Genomic DNA, 22,125 nt, shown 5'->3' on the forward strand with positions numbered 1-22,125 from the left:
AGTGGGTTTTTAACATCTGCATTTTTTCTCAGTTTGGGACATGAGAATCTAATTGAGTTTAGTTTTGTTGATAATCTTGTTCCGTTTTGGACTGTGAAGTGCTTGTGTCGACTTGCAAACAAATGCCTGTGATATTTCTTTGCTTATGAAAAGGAATTTATGAAAGCAATTTAGAGCACACCATTGGAAAATATCCATCGGTCTTAGAGTTAAAAAAGTTTTAATACAAAACTTTAGAATCATTTTAGAATGACATAGTGGGGCTGGTCATCTGAAGAAGAATGCTGGGCAGATTCCTGCCTGTGCAGGGTATGGTGGACAACTGGGATGGGTACCTGCTGCTCACCCAGCGTGGATTTGACAGCTGTGGTGTTCTGTAGTCAAGAAATTCTAAAATGAGATCTGAGGAGATGTGTTGTGGAAAGAAGTGGTTGTCATTAAATATGGGCTTCTAATTTTGCTGTAGGTTATGGTCTAGTAATGATTTGAGACCTCAAGCTTCAGGTTTCCATAAAATACTCTTAGATGGTTTGTGAATGTCCCCCTTCCTACCTTTGAAATGTTATTTGCAGCTTGAGGAAGGCAAGCTGAGAGTGAAAGCCCCAAGATGTGGCTTCTCGTTACTGGAATAAAACTGAGCTCTGGCAGTAAGTGCAGCCCAGCATCCAGGATAATCCTCCTTCCCGCAGGCTGGGACCGAGCAAGTGCGGTGGCAGGGGTGGCTGGAGAGCCAAGCGCCACAGCGGGTCTCCGCTGACAAAGGCAGGAGCTGTGAAGAAGAAAAGATGACTCCGCTTGTTACACGGAAGGAAAGAGGCAGCTCTTCCCTGGGTGGGTTTCTGGCACGGGCTCAGCTCTCTGGTTTAGTGGTTTAATGTTATTGCTCACCCACCTCCAAAGCTTAAGAAGAATTACAGCCTCGTAATTCAGGCATCTCTTTATTTATGCAGTTTCAAACACAGAAAGAACCTTGTTCAAGAACTGTCATTAAAAAATACTTTTTTGTTTTAATGATGAGATGTTTATGAGAGTCTGGACTATCTGCCTTGTAAGTGTCCAATGTGCAAATGAAGTACCACCCCGCATAAATCTCACATCTCGGGAGTGCTGCAAAATCGACCGTACTGATGGTGTTTGTCATGCAGTAATTTTCCAGGCAGGGTGGAAGTTTTTCAGGGCTGGTTACAGCACCAAAATTTGGAAATACAGCGTCAGCATAGGTTGGGGGAGATCTGGGTATATTCTGAGAAACTATGACTGTTGCAGATGGCTGATTTATAATATAGGGCAGTGTGTGTGTGCATTCTCTGTGCTTTTTCATGGGACATATGCTCTAGGGTTTTATGGATGAATTTGTAGTCTCTAGTAATTTGCCATTTCCACCACAGTTTAAAATATCTACATCGTTTTCAGGTTGATGATTTTTCTCAGTCATTTATCCCAAAAGCACTTTATTCTGCTTAATCTGGGTCATAATTGACATGGGACTTGTGCGTAAGCAAACACAGTTATAAGTGTTTGAATGGTCTGTTAATGTCAGGGATTTAGTTACGTGCAGCAAAATAGATCAGAGGTTGGAAGAAGTATAAATGTTCAAATAACTGATGAATGCAAGGTCACTATCATGACCTGGACCCAGGAAACACTCTTGAACACTTACACGCTTGTGCTATTAGCTAACAGCTGCCTTTGGCTGTAATGAAGATGTAAGGTTGAAAATTGTTGGCAAGAAAGCTGTTGGAGTTGGATTTTATTTACTGCAAATCAACAGGATATCTTTGCAAGTGTAAAAGACATATGGAAAAGTCCACTGTTACTGTTGTACTTTGTTGTGTCTCCAGATGTTCTCCCTCCTGCCCCACTCTGGCGGCTGAAAAGGGAAAATGGCTTTTCATTGTTTTTTGCTGATGGTGCCAGCATCTGCCTTGACATTTCCATGGGGAATGATATTAGCAGTGTTCTGAGTTTCTGATTTATCATTTGGGTCTCATTAGATTATTTGTTTTTAATAAAATATACTGTAAAAGCATGAGGTTTCAACCCTGTTTAATTCTTCTGAAGCAGCAGGAGTGAAAACAAATCAAGGGAAACAGTCGGGTGGCCACTAAACTATCACAGCAACGCTTGCCAGCTGCCTTATTTTTAGGGGGCTATAAATGAGGCATTAAAACATTGCTCTAAGTTGATATTTTTCATTGGAGGGGATTGTATTTGTGTGCTCAAACACACTCAAAGATCTCCATATGCTTAAAATGGCTCTATTTTTTAGCATACATTTAGTCCATCATTAGTTCATGGCATGGACTGTGCAGTTCTCTGGGGGAAGGAGAACCAAATGAGTAACTTCATTTGGAAGTACTCTTCGTTGGTCATATGTGCTTCTAGATTTTTTCACAATGGTATTGTAAAAATCTCGGTTCCATAGTTCTGAATCTAGTTTATTCATCCACACTTGGTGGGTGTATGACAGTAACAAAGTTGACCCCAGTGTTGACTGCTGAAAAAGGCGCTTTTAATAGAAATGCTAAACAGTATAGCTTTTCCCCCCAAAGCTTCTGTACTTCTGCTTATCAAAAAACAGCTGCGCAGAAGCCGATTTTATTGTCAGTGCTTAAATCTGACCTTTCAAATAGAAATGAGCTTTGGAGAAAAAATTGGGCAAAAATTCTCAAATATAGGTGTCAAGACTAGATCCTTACCGTTTATAGCAGACTAGCTTTTTGTTCATTTTTTACAATACCTAGAAGGATGGGGCAAAATCTGTGACTAGAGCTCCTAGGTGATAATAGTATAAATTTGAGCAGTGTCAGTCCACATTTAAGCAAGTTTTCTGGTGGAATCTTTTGGGTCTGAGAAACTTCAAATTCTTTAAGATCTCACATTTTTGCTTGCTTCTTTGTGCCTTGGATGTTGTTTGTTTGGTTACTTGTTTGGTTGCAATTATTTACAGTTCACTGCTGGGGTTTTTTTGACATCCTAGCAAGAAATTCCACAGACAGCTGCAAAATATATCTTTAATCAATTTTAGGAAGACTGATTCCCTAACTAATGTATTTCTGCTAAGACACAGTATAAGCTTTTCTGCAGATACTCAGGAGGAAAAGTCTTCCCCACAAAGGTGTCCCTGTCATGGATTGCTGTAATGTCATTATCGTGTGGTTCAGGCTAGGCTGAGTGTTGTAATTTGTGTACATTGGTGCTGTGGTCTAAGCCCAGGTGGCTACTAAGTACCACACAGCCTCACTCCCCCAGCAGGATGGGGTGGGAAGAGAATTGGAAGAGTAAAAGTGAGAAAACCTGTGGGTTGAGATAAGAACGGATTAATAATAATAATAGTAGTCAAAATAATAGTAATAATGTTGTAAAAATATTGCAACAGCAACAATAATGATAATATTATTATGATGATAATAATAATAATAATAAATTTGTCATGAAAAGGAAAATAACAAAAAAGTAGGAGGGAAATAAAACCCAAGACAGACAAGTGATGCAAACGAAAAACAATTGCTCACCACCAGCTGATGCCCAGCCAGTGTCTGAGCAGCAGCCCCCAGCCAACTTTCCCCCCAGCTTCATAGGCTGAGCACGACTTATGGTATGGAGCATCCCTTGGGTCAGCGGGGGTCAGCTGTCCTGGCTGTGTCCCCTCCCAGCCCCTTGTGCCCCCAGCCGCCTCGCTGCTGGGCTGGGGTGAGAGGCAGAAAAGGCCTTGGCTCTCTGTGAGCACTGCTCAGCAGTAAGGGAAACATCTCTATATATTAACAACACTTCCCAGCACAAATCCAAACCGTAGCCCATGCTGGCTACTGTGAGGAAAATTAACTCTAGCCCAGCCAAACCTGCACAATTGGCCTTATCAGTACCGTGCTATCTTATCTTACACCCCACTGCTTTTTTATCAAGAAACATCTTGTGCCTTTTTTTAAGCTTCTCAGGGTGAACCCGTGAAAGCTGACTCTGCTAGTTGTGTTGTTTCTGTATATGTCTATAAGCAGAAAGAACAGAGCAAGGAGACAGTATTTCTTGTGGGGCTTTTAGAGCAGCGGTGTTCTACAGGCAAACAATAGAACTTGGTTTTCCATCACTGAAATGTTAATCGTGTAAATATTGCTGATACGGTTAGATAAGTTGGTATACAAAGAAGTAGTAGCCTGTTAGAGTTTTGTCTGCAAAATTAAGACTTCTCAAGTGTATTGGAATTAAAACAACCCATAGAGATGAGAAGTTTTCAGATCCATGAGGTCTGATGCAGGCTTATCTCTTATTTCTGTAAACCTAATTTGTGTGCAAATTTCGTACAGAAGATTTCATGTGGCAACAATTCCACTTTGAATTCATTTGAGGTAGTAAGGCCAAAAGGTTTTATTGAAATGTTCGCATGTTTAGGTGTTGAGGTAGGAGTTAGATCTAATTTGCCACTTAATGGTGACTATTTATTCATTTATTTTCCTTTGCACTTGTGTAAATTTCCTTGTTTCCCTTATGTCTTTTCAGGTCAGGATCGCAGTGAAGCCACTTTAATAAAGAGGTTTAAAGGTGATGGTGTCCGATACAAAGCAAAACTGATTGGGATAGATGAGGTTTCTGCCGCACGAGGAGACAAGTTATGCCAAGACTCCATGATGAAGCTCAAGGTGCAGTGAAATTTTTAATGTTTACTATTATGGAGTCAAGGGGAGCAAATTTCAGCTTGAACTTTTACTCATTCTCCTTTCATGACACTGAGTCTCACTCTGGTTAATTATGTATTGAAATGAGTCAATTTTACATGAACTCCTGGCTGGTATTGCTTATCCTAGTTTAATTTTAATACATTATCTCTGAGTTCAGTAGTTATACATGATTGACACCACTGCAATTTGTCCACAAATTATAAACAACGCATCTGCAAATTGAGTAATTTTAGTATGCAAAGGGGGCGTTAAACCACTGTGAAGCAAAATGGTGTATCAGAATATTTTATATGACAGTGCTAATTAACTGCAGCCCTGCCTTTGACCGTTACCTCCTGTCAGGACAGGTGAGAGGGGATGAGTGACTGTGTGGGACATAGCCAGGTGTAGGGGGGACTGGGGTCCTTGTTGGGAGGAGTATGTCTCGCACCTCTCATGGCAGGATTGATGGGTTACAAAATCAGGAGGCAGTGCACTGGGAGGACAGAACATAAGAAGATAAAGAGGCATCCCCAGAGTATTGGGGAAGAAATGGAACAGTGCTAAAGGCAGTTTTTGAGGAGACTGTGAACTTAGAGAGCAGACAGAGCCTGAAGGTCCTAGTGGTGTAGGAGGGTGGCTTTCTGGAGCCTGACAGACATCTCCCTCTGGCTGAGTCTTTTCCTACAACCCTCAAGATTCATAAGAGCTCTCTATAGGAAGCATTCTTTACCTCACCCTGGGACATATGGAAGGCTGGAGTCATTGAGAAGGAAGGACAGGGCGTGTTTTCCTTGAGTGCAGTGTTGGCTGTTGGCTTCCTGTCTGCATTGTAGAGTTACAAGCTAGCTCTAGGACTAAACCCTCTGCAGTTTTTTCCCATGTTTTCTCATTCTAATCCTCTCCCTAGCATTCTGCCAAGAGAGCTGATGGATTTTCCATTACTGATTTTTTCAGGAGAAATCACTAAATGGTATCTTTTACACTACCAGCCGGCAGGGTTCCAGTCCCAGGGAACTGGGATGAATAAGTTATTCATGAAGAAACAGCAGAGGGTCACATGCATCTTATGGTTCAAGAATCTAAAAGCAAGATCTGGTAGATAATTTACAAATCAGCTACAAACATTTTATGACAAGCAAAAACTAATCTACTGGAAAAGGTGCACCATTGATATGTCACATCTGCCACAATATTCCTATCTGTTTTAATTGTATACCAGATTTTTCTCATAATTTCATAGTTCCTATGCACAAGCGGTTTTGCCTCTCTCCTCCGTGGGATGCCATTTCCATGTCTCCCAGATAACCTGTTTGCATAGTGGAGAGATTGATTTAAACATCGATGGGAGATGACTAAATCTATTAATGGAAGGGAGCATTACAAAATCATGTCTGTATGTAAGGCAGCATAGCATGAAGTTACGGGGTCTGGAAACCAAGTGTCCTACAACTTCAGTTTTAAGGCCCACCATAAGTTTTTGAGTGACTTTTTGACAAATGACTCAGGTTTTTCTCTTTAATTTTCATGTCTCTGTAATGGGAACAATTACCTCATGGAGGTCTTAAAACTTAAATTAGTGGTTCATAAAACATGTTGAAATTGCAGAGCACCAGATAATGGCTAAATATTTTCATTTATTTTCTAATGCAATTGATTACATTTGATCTTGCTACAGTATTATTGGTCAGGGCAGGCTCCCGAGAAGGTGGAAACAGAAGTTACTATTCTAGTTATGCTGTGGGAGAATAATACGTATAATACATGAGATGCATATCAGCAAGTTCACTTACGAATTAAAAGCCTGAGATCATGAATAAAGCTAACCCTCAATACCAGTTTTTTACAGCAGAGGTGTAGTTTGATTTTGCTAAAACTATTTTTCTTCTATAAAAAGATTATATTTGCTTATTCCAGGTAAATCTGCCCTTGATGTAAGCTAAAGTTGTTGGCATTTTTTCCTCCACTGCTTGTTGGGTTTTTTCTTTTTTTTAAAAAAAAAGTGTAAACCAAAACAGTTCATAGCTGGGAAAAGTGTGCTAGAAACAACTTTCAGATTCCATGAAAACAAATTTCATGGAGGATTAGCTAGTGCAGGGGTTGGAAGTGGGAGCACATTTGAAATACTCTCTGGGTAGCATAAAGATATGTGGTACCTTGAAAAAAGGGAGGAAGCCAGAAGTAAGAGGGGGACTGTTCCTGGAAAGGCCTAAAGTTTTCCTAGAAAAGTGGTGAATTGTCCACAAGCAAATCTTTGTGCTCTGCTGTGACACCTGGAAGAGCAATGAAACCAGCCAAGCTGTTCTTTGTTTCAACAGGGAATTGTTGCTGCGGCTCGTTCAAAAGGAGAACATAAACAAAAAATCTTCTTAACAGTCTCCTTTGGGGGAATCAAAATCTTTGATGAAAAGACAGGGGTAAGTAAAATAATCACGTGATAGAACAAAATAGAACGTTTTTTCTGGATGTTTCTTTCAAAGTGTTTCCTAGGCAGGCAGTAATACCTCACCAGTGTAAGCACACATGAGACATCTGAGAAGCTTGATAAATGGTTGTCATATATCAGAGCAAGCCATGAGATGACTGAGGTGTAAAGTGTAGCATAGGGACATGTTTATCGTAAAGCCTACTCCTGAGTACTTGTGTGGAACCACTTACTTGAGTACACAGATGCCCCTTACGTGCATAAACACTCACAGGTCTGAGTCCAGAAAGTGGCAAGAGGGGATCTGTTTTTCTTCTGCCAGATAAAAATTTGCTTCTCAGAAATATCAACCCATTGTCTGCAGAAGATTTTAGCCGTCCATGGTACAGGCTGGTATCTGTGCCCACGGGGGTTTTCTCATCTAGCCTCAGCCCAGCTGCCCCATGCTCTGGATGCTGCTTAAGGCTCCTTGGCAGTATAGGTCAAGTGGCTTTTGAGAGTCTAATGACAAGGGATTAGGATTAGAGGCTAGGATTGCCTTGGATTGGGCTCCTTGTGTCATGGGAAGCTGAGGGCAAGAAAACAAGCTGGAACAGGGAGCTGTGGACAGCTCCAGCTGAGTGAAGCTTGGTTTCCCCAACGATGTCTGAGGTAGAGAGAGGAAAAAGGAGGGGCAGCGGGAGCTGGGGAGCTCCTGGGAGCAGCGCACACTTAGCTGGGATTGCCCTGAAGATGCCCCAGGGGAACAGTAAGAATTTCCATCAGGTCTGTTATTCCATATGCTTGCAGTTGTGGTTACCACCATAATGTGATATAACCGTGTTAACAGCAGTGATGTCTCCTGTGAAGTATGAAGTAACCAAAAGAATCAGAGCTTTTGTATTTCAGTGGTAGAAAAATTACATATTTTATGGAATTGCAGGTAAAAGGTACTGGAAAGTTTGATGTTGCTGTTTGAGGCTGCTAAGTGGCAACTTGTCCAGTAGCATTTGGTCGAGGAAGTTGCAGGAGACTTCCATGCCTCACGCAGTTTCTGCCACAGTGATATCATGTTTGATTTTTTAAATTGCTCTGAAAGAAAAAGCCTAAGCAAAACATTATTCTACTTAGATACAAAGCGACAACACACAAACTGTTTTAATCCTGATTAAGAATATTTTTACAGCAGTTTAAGCTCTGCCTTGAATTTTAAAAAGCTCTTGATTTAATCTTTTGAAAGATTAACTATTTAACATGATACCAGAAATAAAACCCTACTGATGATAGATGAAATTATCTTTGCCAGTTAATTTATATTATTAGAAAATCAATGTCATTGAGCTCACTGATACATAATACAAGTAGTTAGTAATGAAAAGCTCATTTGGAATGTGTTGTGTACAGCATGTATAAAGTATTCATACAAAAGCAGTGTTTAAGAGAACATTTCTGAGGTTAGAGACTGTGTTTGGAGGATAGGAAATGTCAGGATTAGGGCTGCCAGTGCGGTCGTGATTGGGTCCTCTAATAAACAGACATTAGAGTAGTACCTAACAATGTGACGGCACACATTTGGCCGGAGAATACCAGCTTCATTCAGTGTACAGAACAGAGTGTAATGCACTGAACAATATGGTGATATTTTGTTTTCTTTTCCTTCTGTGTGCAGCCTGCTGCCTAGGCACGCGCTCTGCAAATTGCAGAGGTCACAGTTATTTTCCTAAGACTAAAGTCTTTCCTTGGAAAAATAAAAAAGAAGAAAGACTAGTCCTTTTACACTTCTTTCTGAATGTTTCACAAGTATTGGGTTTCTTTTCATAAAATAAAAAGGGAAAGGGGCATGCATTTTAGAAGCAAAAGTGTGGTTTAGCCAACTTGCCTTCCCTGCAGTGTCCTGCATGCTCTCCTGTCTGCCACTAGTGAGGTGGGGACATGAGAGCAAGTGTCCTTCGTTTCATAACTTTGACACCCTGTACTCTAAATCTGACAACTATATCATCCTTAAACTAACCCTGCCACTCACTGACAGAGGTTTAGACTGAAACCTTTAAATCCACCTTCCAGACATCTGCCCCTGAGCTGCTGGAGTGATGGACAGGAGTATTGAGTTGTCTGTCTTGAGACAGGATTGCGACAGAGGGCTGTGGAGAGCTTTCAACATCACTTTTTATGTGTTGTTTTGAAAGCAGGAGAATTGTTCTTTCCATGCCAAGGTTTTGAAGCAGCATTGTATGAACTCCTCTGCCAGTTCTTCACAGCCTTTTTCCCCATCTTGGGTCTCTCTGTGTCCCAGAGTTTCACGTCCTTGTCCCACTCTTCTCATAATCTCTCTCATCCAGCCTATTTCTGCTTTGCCAGCCTATGGTTGTCATCTCATTCCCGTCCCTGCTGGTAGCCACATACAACCTCAACATCTGAAATACAGTGGGCGACGTTCAGAGCAGGTCGTGGATAGACCCCGACAGTGTCCCTGGGCTCTCCGAGCCTGCAGGAGCACTACCGAGGCAAGGTGCTTTCCACAGCACAAGAGACAAAGATTTGGGGGTGATAGACCGTGCCTCATCCATATGGCTTTGGCTCATTCTGGTGTTACACTAAGAGGTATCAGTTACCGCAGTAGTAAATAATACCTTTTCTGTAGTCTCACGTCAATGTCTGTGCTAAAGTCGCCCCCAAAGAAAGCTGCATTACTGCTGTAACGTGGAACCTTCTATAAGGCGAAGTAAGGACAATGCAGCTAGGTGATGCAGGACACTGACAATCGCATTCTTGATTTAGAAGCAACAAGGAACGTCCCACAAACTGGCAAAACTGGGGATGTACAGTTGCTCAGCCTGGCTGCTTTGATGGGAAGAAGCAAAAGGCATTAGAAAAAGGTTATGTTTTGCTCACGCAGATCTTCTGATACCATTTTAAACTTCATAAGTTTATAAGGTTTGGAGACTGATGTTCACATTTGTGAAAAAGATAAGCCCTTAATAGGGAGCAGCCTGTAGGATCTTGCATTTGCTTTCTCCTCCTTTAACAGCCCTCCCTGTTCCCCACAGTGCTTTCTGCCTTAGTTGTGTTTCTATGATTTTGGAATTCCCAAAAGGATATTTTGGGCCACAGTACTCATTTATTGCTTATTTGGAAAGATTATTTACCTCTCTGGGGTGTTTCTTCTTAATTTTTATCATTGGCTACTGCTATCATGTCTGCCACAATGGCAGTCTGATGTGATAGAAGAGAGAAAAAATATTCTGAAAAAAATGTAGGCTTCTGTATGTTTAGTATCTTGTAGGCTAGTATTGGATTTTAATCTATCACAATAAAAAATCAATTTGTAGCTCAAAACTAGCAATTTTTTTTAAAATTGGCAGTCATAGCTGACTTCATACAGATGATTTAGGGGAATTGCTCCATAATTCATTACAGATGAAAGGCTGTAGTTGGGTTTCTACTGAAAATGATAAGCAAGTTTTTTCCCCCCCGTACTTTATAGCTCTCTTTAATATGTTCCAGACCTAATATTCATCAAAAAATATTGATTTTAATAATGTTATTATTCCAGCCATCAGGAATTCTGTCCTTTGAGTAAATTTATCCATGAAGGAGATTAGGTTCAAGGTGGAATATCATTTGGGAAGAATTTATCTTACCAAGAAAATACAAGAAGGTTTTGCTTTGAGTTTGCACTCATTGCACTATTGTAGGTGCAATACAATTTAGTTCATCTGTAGCAGTGCAATAGAAATAATAACACTCCTCTCTTACGTTTCATCATTCTATTCCACGAATTAATCTAGATAAGTCCCTTCATACCACTTTTCAAAGACTTGTCAATGTATTTAGAACGTAATGGAAGAGCCCTGCTTAGCAGAGTTCACCCTGCAAGCCTGTAGTTGGCGTATACTGTTATATAGACTCACGCCTCTGCTGGAGCAGCCTGCTCACATAGGCACAACGCAAATTGTTCTGCTGTTCAAGTCCCAACATTAGCTGTATGCTCCAAAATGGTATTTAATTTGACTAACAGGATGTTCTGTTGTGTGCCAAAAAATGTCATTACACATGGGTTTTTTGACCCTATTTTCTTCTTATAAGCGTACCTTTTTTGTCTACTGTCACATGTTGGCCACCCATCCCACTTGCATTCTCCAGAATGTTTGCCAATTATATACCTCACCTGGAGGAAATACATTATTTTCTTTTAACATAAAAAATCTACCACAACTTTTACTAAACTCAGGCTTTTTCTACCCAGTGCCATTTCAGAGATTCCATAGCTGCAGATCATATGAAAATAATTTTTCACCACTCGTTCTGTCATAGTTAGTTTAGTTAGATCTCAAGCCGAAATGTATTCTTCATTAGTAGGAATCATGAGAGTCCTTTTATATTTTCAAAAGCATGATCTGTAGAAGGCAAAAATGCCAAGAGCAGCATTATGCTCTTTTTTCCTTTTCAGGGTGGAAGTTAGTGGTTAGTGTGTTCCTTAGAAAGCAACAAAAAAACCCATAACTTTGCATATGGAAAGATTTGCAAAATTTTTAAAGGACCATCATTGTTCTTTAGATATTTATGAGTTTTATTTTGTTAATCACACACATCAGGCTGTCTCCCTGTGATGGCTTAGCAATGCTTCATTAGACATGCATGACTAATATGGTCTCCGTAAAGAGGCTGTAATTGTCTCATTTTTTATTTATGTAGTAATAAATCTTTTTTTACTGTTGGTTACTTTCCAAAAATGTATTTAAAAATAATAACTAAATTCTATAAAATACTTGGGAAAACATTTTCTTCTACATTTCATGTAATGAGGTGTACTTTTAAACTCTTGTTCTTTCTAATTGCAAAATCCTGTTGACTTTAATGGAAAACCCAGACACTGCGAAAGGGAAATAAGATGAAAGCAAAAAATTACTGTTTGGCTTTAAGTAAAGAATTATCTCTGTTAAAGTAAAATTTTGTATCAGCTTGTAGATATGCAAATTGCCAGAATATACTGCAATATATAGCTCTCTATGAGTTATCGTTATGGATTCATTATTTATCTAGATTCCACCGTCGTCCAAAAAGCATGGTAGACCTCTATGAGTATCTTGTTTATTTGTGAGAAATTCCCTGAAGACATGGATTGTAACCTCGTTTATGGATATGACAGCCATTTCACTGATTTTTCTTACTTTGTCCTGTGCAGAACCCTAAAAGTGAGTTTCATTTGCATTGTCTATTACATGCTCTGGAGGGTTTGGCTGGTCTTTCAGACACGCTGACCCCTACCTTTATCACGATACAGGGCTCGGGCACGGCCTGTGCCATGGTAAAGTTTCTAGATATACTGTAAGTGTCTGATTGGGGTACAGTATTGCAGAGAAGTATTGCAGTGTGTTACTTGTGTTTTATGAATTTAATCTGTAGCCATTTTCTTCAGGCTGTCAGTATGAAATCCAGGAAGGAAAACTGTGTTTATAAATATATATATTTCATGTTCACTCTCTATTCTCATTCTCGTTATCTGTCGCTTCCTCTAACCTTTATTATCTTTGTGGAGGATTATATGACTCTCATGCAGAACAGGGCTTACCTATCTGAGAAGGTGAGACTCGGTGAGTAACACCACCCCGTTCTGTGGAAAAGGGATCAGACCTTACCTGTAGCATTTTGTACAAAAAAAATGAGTTTGCCTTTTCGTGCTGGCTGTAGAACTAGTGACTGTGCTCCTGCTTTAACTCTTAACGATGTCCAAGTAAGTAATACATGTAGTGGGTGGCTACAGCCCTGCTGACCTCAGATGTCTCTTCCAGAGAGATAATGTTATGACTCTGATATGATCCAGCTTCTGGTTTAGATGCCTACTTCTTGCCCATCTTCCCGACCTTTTAAGCTCTCTTGACCTTATAATGCACAGATTTTTCAAAGTTGTTGCTAAAGCTTCTGTAAAGCATTTTCCAGCTTGTTCTGAGGCTTTATCAGGTTTGCACTGATAACCCCTGGATTTGCTGCTTTTCTCCATTTGATGTGAATGATAGTGTTAATTATGCTGATAGATTGCTAACAGGACAGCTGAACTTGGCTGAAAGAAAATTTTAGCGTGATTAAAATTCTCACTGTTGGCAGAAGATACCTCATTTAAAATGTACCAAAGGTGGTACTTGACTTTACTGGAAATCTGTTGGTTCTGGCATCTCTGACCAGAAATCGAGGTACGATTATGGATCTGTAGTTATTCCTTGAAGCACATGTGCTGGAGCAGATGAAATGTCAAACTGTCAAGTCTCTATCACTGAGCATCTCTGAATATTTAAAAATAGAAATAAAAGAAGGAATTAATTTTATCTGCTCTCTACTTGCTCTGCAGTGAGCAGGAGAGATGGTGTGATCAGTTCACTGAATTTCTGTGTTTGCCAGAGCGTGGTATCGGCCAGGAGGTTGCTGATGGTCCCTGCTTGGGGCTTCTTCCAGCTCCAGGCCAGAAGCTCCCACAGGTGGGGTTTTCCCCCTTCATTTCTTTGAAACTGATCTTCCCAAAGTCCCTGGGGCCCTCTTCGTGGTTGATCTCAGGTGTAGTACTTGGTTAGCATCATTAACTTACCGGCTGATTTTGACTAAAGTCTTTCCACCTGGCCTCCATGACTCTTGCCCCTGGGTTTTACACCTGTATTTCTGATTTCTCTCTCTCCTGTAGTTTCCGTCTGGGATTTCCTGGGTGCTCTCTGTCCTTGATCTCTTTTTTTTCCTGCTATACTTTTTATCAGAGTTACTTTGTTTACAAATATAAATTTGGTTATTGTGTCAAACCAAATGATGCCAGCCCTGTCATCTTCTGTTCAAATCTTGACTTGTCTCTCCAGCCCTCTCCTTACATGTTTAGTCAACAGTTCAAGCTTAACGTGGCTAAACTGGGCCTTTTAATCCTGGCTTCCAAAGGTCTTTCTCTGACCTCCTTTTTGGACTGCTGAGGAAACTGCCAGCATCATCTGTTATTCAGCCCTGTAAATTCAGCAGCCTTTTTGACTCAACATTGTTTTCAGTTGTCACATCCAGGATAACTCCAGATCTTGCACATTCTTCTGAACTACTCTGAAATACAACATTTATTGTCATGCTTCCAGTTAAAACCCAGTCCTGCCTCTCTTCATCTTGTGTCTCAATTGTTATCCTTTTCTTTGTCCTTGACAAATGTGACTTTTATTTTTGAAATCCATCGTGACTGCCAAGATTGCTGTCTCAGCTTGTTCTTTTGATCATGTCACACTTCTCTTTGCATTCCTGTGCTGAATCTGCCTTCTCTGTTTTATCAGCCCCTTGCCTAACTGTTTTTTTTCCCAGGCTCTTCATAGCTGCCTTTACTCTTCATAACTTTCAAGGAGTCATTCCACAGTACCAACTTTCATCATTCATTAATTCAGTTTTCAAATAAATGACTCTGGGCCTCTTCCATCCTGCCCGTCATACTTTGGAGGAATTCTTTGCACGTATTCATGCAGTATCCCATTGTTTTTTCTTCAAACCCCTCCATAAAACACTCCCATGCTAGAAACTTGTTAAACTCAGCAGTGCTGAGACTGCTGGTACGCTGTGATCACAGCCTGTCACCCAGAGGTGTGCTGTGTCTTGTTGTCACCCTGTTGTCATTTGCCTGGGACGAGGACAGCCCATCTACTGGCTTGTAGATCCAGCCCATGAGATCATTTTTCTGGCCTCTCTTGTTTCTGTTGTGGCCTTGCAGAGGTGTGGCTTGGGGGGGGAATGGCTGCATGGGTCAAATCAGCCAAGCCTTCTGCCGTGTCAGCCTGGCATGGCAGGGGTGAGCTGCCTGCAGCGTACTCACCCGGGAGGCACCCGGGGCAGGGGAGGGATGGAGGGCATCTGCCAGGGCTGGGAGTGCGGGCTCCTCCGTGCCTGAGGGTTTGTGGGGAGGAGTACTGCACTCATGCGTCTCAGAGATGTCCCAAGGGCCATCTGGCCCTTACCGTTCAAGGGTTCGAATTAAAGTGTAAACTCCCTCGGGTTACCTTTTAACTCGTTTATTTTTTAATCACAATTAACTCTTTATAGGAACTTCTTGTAAGAAATGTTGGGTCTTGGACCATGCTGAGGACTTCTGAGGGCTGTGGTGACAGAAATGTCCTGGAATAACAATAAAGAGCATACTGAAAACCGGCAAAGTCAAATTTTGCCTGTACGTTTGAAAATGGTGACATCTGGGGCCTTCCTTATGCGTTACAGGGGTTGTGTGTGTTGTCTGCAGCTTCTGCCTGCAAAAGATCCCTCTGTCCCGCTGGGAGTCCTGCTCTGTCGCCTGACAATTTCCCATCTTTCTGCTTGTAAATATGAATGGTAAGACATAGCATTTACTGTTCCACATGCAATAAATATATCTAATTAGAACAATGCAGAGTAAGGGACTTAAAATCCCTGCATATTACCCTTATAAGGTATTTATAGTCTTCTGGTACTTCAAAAGGGAAACAATAACACATTTCATGAACAACATTTGACAGTTAGCAAAATGCAAATGTCAGAAGAGCCTAATTCCATAATTACATCCCTTAGTGACTATTGTAATTCATTTCTTATTGGCCTTCCAAACTGTGCCCTAGACATTTTGGATGGTTCGAAGTGCTCCACAGGGATTTTTAATAGCGACAAGCTTATGGAGATAGGTTTTCTGGATGCCCAGTTCGGTGTATGAAGATTGTAGAAGTCACGGTGAAAAAAAGAAACCAAAAGACAAAACTGGGGTGTGAGTTTGCACGTTGTAAAGTCTAAGGGTGTTGGGATCTAGAGCTTTGGTTTGAGCCTTGTCCTTCCTCCCAACACTTGGCATACAGAGGAAGGCTGGAATTTCTCTCCTTCCTCTCATCTGGAAATGTTCTGATCTAGAGCTGAGTTCAGCCTTCTTGTAGTGAGTATCCACAGGAACTGCCTTGTGGTATTTCTGACACTTAATTGGCACAAAGATAAAATAAAGCTATTACAGACATTTTATCCAAACTGAAATAATTTGTGGGAATTTGTTGTAGTTGTATTTTTTCAGTGTGGAAAGCGTGCAAAGTTGATTGCTTTCAAAAAGGCAGAAAATTAGATTTTATGACTTCGGTGGTGGTCTCATTTGGCTGTATATGGCCTCCTGTTGTTTAATCCAAGCACCCCAGGACGGATTTAAGACAGAGGGACACTGCTACCTGTGTCCTGTGTTACGGTGTGGGGGATCTCACTGTGTCCGTATTCCCAATTGCCATTTGCCTCCATTGTGTATGGGGGTGGGTATCTGTCTATAGAGCTGTTGTAGCAAAAATTACTATGTACACACTTCAGATTTTGTGTAGTTTTAATGTTTGGTGTGCTTAAAACAGAATTTGGGATGAATTTTACTAAAAAAGTTAAAATTCAGCTTTTGGTTATAAAAACGTTTGTTGTTGTGTATCCTGTTATATAGTGGAGCTGCACTGCATCCCTCCAGTAAGGTGGTGTCCCACGGCAGAAAGCTCAAAGTGTAGAGTTATACTGGGGGGGGGTGTGTGCCTATAATCCTGACCCATTTGTGATTTAGATAAATAAAGTAGGATATGAAAGCCACATGACAGACTTGCTGACTACAGTGGAGCTATATTCCTTTTCTCCAGCTGCAATTTTGCCTTATAGAAGAGCACCCAAAATACAGAATTGCCTGGGGCGGGCGAGTTGCTTGCAAGTACTGATATTTTTAAGCCAGGTTAATGCATTACACACTAGAAGAAAATTTCAGGCCCATTTTCAGCACACGCAGAATTATAATGGCCGAATTTCCAACTGCTTGGGAAAGGATTTAGCTAGAGAAATGCTGACATAATGATAGCGCAGGCAGCTGGGATGCACTGAAACCTCCCTGGAGAACGGTGGGGGACCTGCAGCGGGTGCCATAACAGAAAGTTACATCCCCCTTTGAAATCCGCTGTTCCTTCCTCTTGGAGATGACTGCGAAGCATTACACCCCAGGTGTGCCGGTGATTTTCCTTCCTATTCAGTGCATTTTAGCTGCTAGGCTGCTCTGCAATTTTCCATTTGCCCCGGTAATAGCAATACGACGGACAATATTTCTGAATTCCTCTACTAACCTGTAGGCTGTTCGCCCTCTCCTGTTGCTGAGGTCAGAGCCAGGGAGACAGATGACCTTCACTGTCAGTGTAATGGGAGAGGGAAACTACAGGAAGGTTTACTTTCAAAGTTACCTGGAGTTTGCTGGATGATAATAATAGATCTCAATTGGCAATAAAATCAGTAGATGATGTTCTGCCCTCAGGAACACGTTTGTGTTTACAGGGAAGTCGGCAGGAGCTTTGTTCAATCTGGTAGTGCAGGGGGACAAGTAAATGCCTTTTTTTCTGCTTAGTTTATGTAACGAGTGTCCCAGTGGAAGGAGAAGAGGACAGGCAGTGGTTGCCACTGGGTGCTCTTATTTGTCAACGGTCATGAAACACAGATAGCTGCTTTTATCCTTGTCTTTCAGTTAAATAATAAATTTCAGATACTGATAGATCTTTGCTTAATAACTGTTCATAAAAGTTGTCTTGCTAAAGCAGATAATTGTACTCATAACCTTTCTGGTTTATGCACTGTGTGCTCAGCATGCAGGCAGCCATGTGTCACAGAGCCTAAGGGCTGGAACAGCATCTCCCGTTGTGCTACCCAGCACCTGGTGGTAATCATGGAATTACAGCAGTGCCTAATGTGTCCCTAAATTGTAGCATTCCTCTAGAAAAAGCAGCATTTAATGGACTCTACCCATCTCCACTGTTAATACTTCTTAATCCTTTGTGGTACCCATCCTAATTCTGCATCTTTGTACTCCCAGCAAAGCAAGCAGCAATATTCCTGCTGACTTTAAAGGGAGTGTTGTGAAATAGGTGAGGCAGAGCACTAATTAATTTGAGCGTCTTGACATTTAAAGCAAATGAGAAGTCTGGGTATCTGAAAATATTGCATATGGCTCGTAGACCCTGCTCTACATAGCTCTGAGTAAATTTTTTTTCTCTTCAGATAGTCAAAATATGGATCTGAATCCAATTTTTTTGATCATGTCCTTGCTTTTAAAAAGGCTGAGTTGCTTTGTAGAAGGTTTTATAGCCTTCTGGGATCCTTAATTAGCCAAATGCTCTCCTGTGAATGATAGAGGAATTTGGAAGTATTTTGAAGTGTAAAGCACGTGAGAGTGTAACCTGTACAAGCATAAGGCTTAGTGCTGAGCAGTGCTGAGAGTGAAGTAGCGAGGAAGTTCAGTTTTGATTAGAAGTAGAAAACATGCTGTGCACAGAAGTTGTAAAGGGTGGGGGAGAACTGAAGGAATAAGTAGCAGAAAACAAGCCAGCATCCATGCGTCAAAGCTATGAAAGGCTCTACTGTGTGCATTTAAGCAAAGGGTGAGGACAGCACTGCCTGACAGCTTCTCTGAAAGGCAGACCCTGTGTGACACCCACTGCCAGGACAGAAGAGCCACGCAGGGAGAGGGAAAAGCCGATGTAGCTGAGCCATGCACTCTGCTGGGCGGTGTCTGCATGCAGACCGTTTAATCAAAGTTTGCTTTTGGAGGTTTCAGTTAGGAGGAGAAGACTAAAACTAAACATTCAGCCTGCTTTACATGACAATGAGCAGGGAGGAAACAACTCTGGGCATTAAAATGTGCAAATGGGAGCTTTAGGGTTCCCTTTGGGAAGGTGCCAGGGCAGAACTTACAAATACTCTCCCTTGCCTGAGCCTAAACGTGGGACCATTGTAACACAATATGCCAAGCACCTACTAAGTGTAACTCCAGAAATCCCTGGGGGGAGGGAACAACACCCAAAATCGAGCCAAAAATTACCTGCAAGTTCTTTATTGTTTTTAGAGTCTCTTTGAGGTCTGCCTTTTAAATTTTATTTTATTCTTATCTTAGAGCTCGAGTACTGCACATACTCATTGTGTTGCTACGGCTGCTTTATATCCTAGGTTAAGTGTCTGTTGTGGGACCTGAACAAATGAAGGAGTGGCAATTTTATGGGATTATCTGAAGCTTGTTTATATATGCAGCTGTAACTCAAAGGAAAACGTTTCCTCTCTTTTTCTGTGGGAAGACTGAAAATAGACTGGCATGGTCTTTATGGCCAGGACAGGTAGTTAATGATACTGTTTCTGAATTGTAAAGCTCATCACTCTGGAGCCCTCCTTTGCTAACCTGCAGGTACACTCTATCTGTCAACAGCCTTCAGGTGCCTTCAACACAGGCGTTGTTACAATGCATTGTGATTGTACACCTCCAGCTAAGGAATAATCTCTGATCTTACAATATTGATAGAGGTTGTTCCTTAGTCTTCAAAAAGTCTGGCATAGCTTCGCAAACTGGTTCTGCATTGGGAAGAATATCCATCAGCTCAGACATCTCTGCTGGGAACCAGGAGGATTTCGCAGGATAATAAGTTTTGGCAAAAGTAGTAGTAGAGAAGGGTGACCCCAGGATGAGAAGCTTATCTGTTTGTGGTACAGAAAGGTAAACTCATGTGTTTCTCGTAAGCAAACCGATGTCTGTGGTAGGAGACATTTCAGGTTGTCTCCTTTAGCTGCTACTGTATATGCTGGCCGCTAGAACATTAAGCCATTAGAGATGAAGAGCTGGGCTGAGTGGGTTTTGTCCAATTCTTTACTGTGCCACTTGAAACCAATGTGTTGTTTTGGAACACAGGATTTCTTGCTTGTATGCTTTGTTCATTTCTGAATATGAAATCACTTTTGTATTTGAAAGATATAAAACATTGTGTCATGTGAACTTCTCAACTTTTGCTTTCATTTGCAGTTGGCTCGTGAACGTGACATACTGGTTATATACAGTTTGTGAATTCGTAGAGTCCTTTTCTATTCTTATTTTTCTCTTTACATGTGCTCTCTCTCAGCCCCCTTTAAAATTTTATTAAACTGGTATGAGTATCTGGGAGACAGATAGATAACTATAAAATAAATCCCTCTTGTCCTTTTTCCCCTTTTCCAAAGAAGTTTGTAACATTATGGAAGTAGATTTATGGTTAAAGAAAGTTGCTGTTTGATGACTGTCCAGTGAAACTTATATTTTAGTGTTGTCAGTACGAGTGGGATTTTTGTGATCTTTTCAAGCTCTGCTTTATAGGGTTTGCATGGCAAATCCAGAGAATCAGGGGCTGGTTTTCACTGATGAGCTTTTCAAAGCACAGGCTACAAGAAGAGGGTGGGTCATAATGCTTGCTGAATCTTCGTGAAGCAGTTAAGACCTGAGACAGTTAAAGCCAAAAAATTACCTCCAAAGCTCCCGGGACTTGTATGAAGGATTTTCTTGTGCTGTTCGTGTAAATCAAAAGCATTTCAGGAGGTGAGGAATATTGGTGTAAAGGAACAAAAGAACCTTGTAAAAGTAAAGGCTCCTCAAAAGACATTCACAGGCGATAAAGATGAGTGCAGTAAAAATATGGAGAGGTTCAGTCACACTGTAACGAACTGTCTCATTACTGAATATTGTGCTCCCTCAAATTCAGGATTTAATCAATAAGTCTGACCAACTTCAGAGGACATCAGGAAAAAATACAAGGCATGGTCAGAGGTGCTATACTTAGGCTGTGTGCGAGCTTTGGCTGGAGAGTAGAGGGTCACACTGGCATCTTTATGGCTGTTTTGATCTACTGACTGTTTTGCAGAAGGTGATGACATGGATGCTAAGGGGGAATACACTCGGGCAGATGTGTTACAGCCCTGGAAACCCAGCAGCGGCCACTGGGCAGCTGCCATCCCAAAGAATAAAATAATATCCTTATAGGCAAGTATTGTTACTTGTAGACCTCATCGAGATGGTGAAACGGCAAGGTAAAACAGCGTGTTGTAGCCTGCAGGTGGTCCCCAGCATGGGGCTGTATTGCATTAGTGAGCTGAGCACGGCCTAATGTGGCCATTGACTTTGGTGTCAAGGATCAGGTTTGCTGCTTCTTGGTATTGCCGTGCAAATCCTTCTTTGTTTTAACCATCTGATAAAACAATGACTGTGTCTGATGCAGAAACATAAGAAAATAGTATGAGACTCTTGGGAGGTCCAGCATCACAGCTTTAGTGTAGCACATCTGTTCTTCCAAAGCTCTGTGAAAATGTTCCCTTGCCCTTTAGGATTTTCTTTGTCCTAGAACAACATTTGCAAGTATGTATTTAAAATATAACTTGGGATTAATAGTAATTGGACAAGGGTTTTATATTTAGCTAACTACTTTCACTGCTGGTATAATAAAAAATTGAAAAGCCATTGAAGTGAAGATATGAAATTGGCTATGTGTGCGTTTCAGTTTTGTTTTGTTCCTTTCCAAATTCATATATCTAATAAATGGATCTTCTGCATGAGCAACTTAGCATTTGCTTCCTAAGACAATGAACAATAACTAAATTCATATCTGGTCTTTGTCAGACATTATTACAAATTATGAGAGCCAGACAGAAGTTTATTACCTTAGTAGTGTTCTCTTTCACAAATTAGGTTCTTGGAACATCCAGCTAGCTCAGTATCGTAGATCCATTCATCACCATTAGACTGCTGTGCTGGCAAAGTTAAGTCCCGCTAACTTAATTGACTCCCGTTGTATGCTGGGGGTCTTGGGCGAGGACAGACCCAGGCCAGTCGAGAACACCACTGCATGTGCCCGTCACAGGAGGCACGAACAAGGGCGTTCGTCTTTGCTCTCTCAAGAATTTGCTGCTCTCACTCCCCAGATGAGATACGGGCAGTAGCAGGGTACTTTTTTCATCAGGGAGAGGAAATAGTAAGGATTAATTCAGGTTCTAGCTGAGGCTGAAGGACCTGTCATCCCAAGTCCAACCAAACGGACTCCTACCTGGGGTATTTCTGCCAAGTGCTTGCCTTTATATAGGATGAATTGGAGTGTACAGATCAAGCTTAGTCTGGCACTTCACTTGAAGACATGTTTATCCTTACACGTATGATTATGCTCACTGACTTTCATCCTTCCTCACTCAGCTGCGTGTTGCCATGTAAGCTTGGGAAGTCACATAATCTGTTTTTTGCTTCAGTCTCCTCAGTTGCAGGAAGAGAATGCCTCT

The 22,125-nt window shown here is 41.3% G+C and overlaps 1 protein-coding gene across 8 annotated transcripts in view; it reads left to right on the forward strand.

Moving 5' to 3' along the window:
- DAB1 (DAB adaptor protein 1) overlaps positions 1–22,125 on the forward strand; it is a 168,033-nt gene that overhangs the window by 97,181 nt on the left and 48,727 nt on the right. For all 8 annotated transcript variants that reach the window (XM_056356020.1, XM_056356021.1, XM_056356026.1 and 5 more), the window contains 2 exons: positions 4,498–4,637; positions 6,974–7,072. In XM_056356020.1, the coding sequence (XP_056211995.1) occupies positions 4,498–4,637; positions 6,974–7,072 (239 nt within the window). The remainder of the gene's footprint in view (positions 1–4,497; positions 4,638–6,973; positions 7,073–22,125) is intronic.

The sequence above is a fragment of the Falco biarmicus genome, chromosome 11 (assembly GCF_023638135.1).
Source record: "Falco biarmicus isolate bFalBia1 chromosome 11, bFalBia1.pri, whole genome shotgun sequence".
NCBI classification, from domain to species: Eukaryota; Metazoa; Chordata; class Aves; order Falconiformes; family Falconidae; genus Falco; species Falco biarmicus.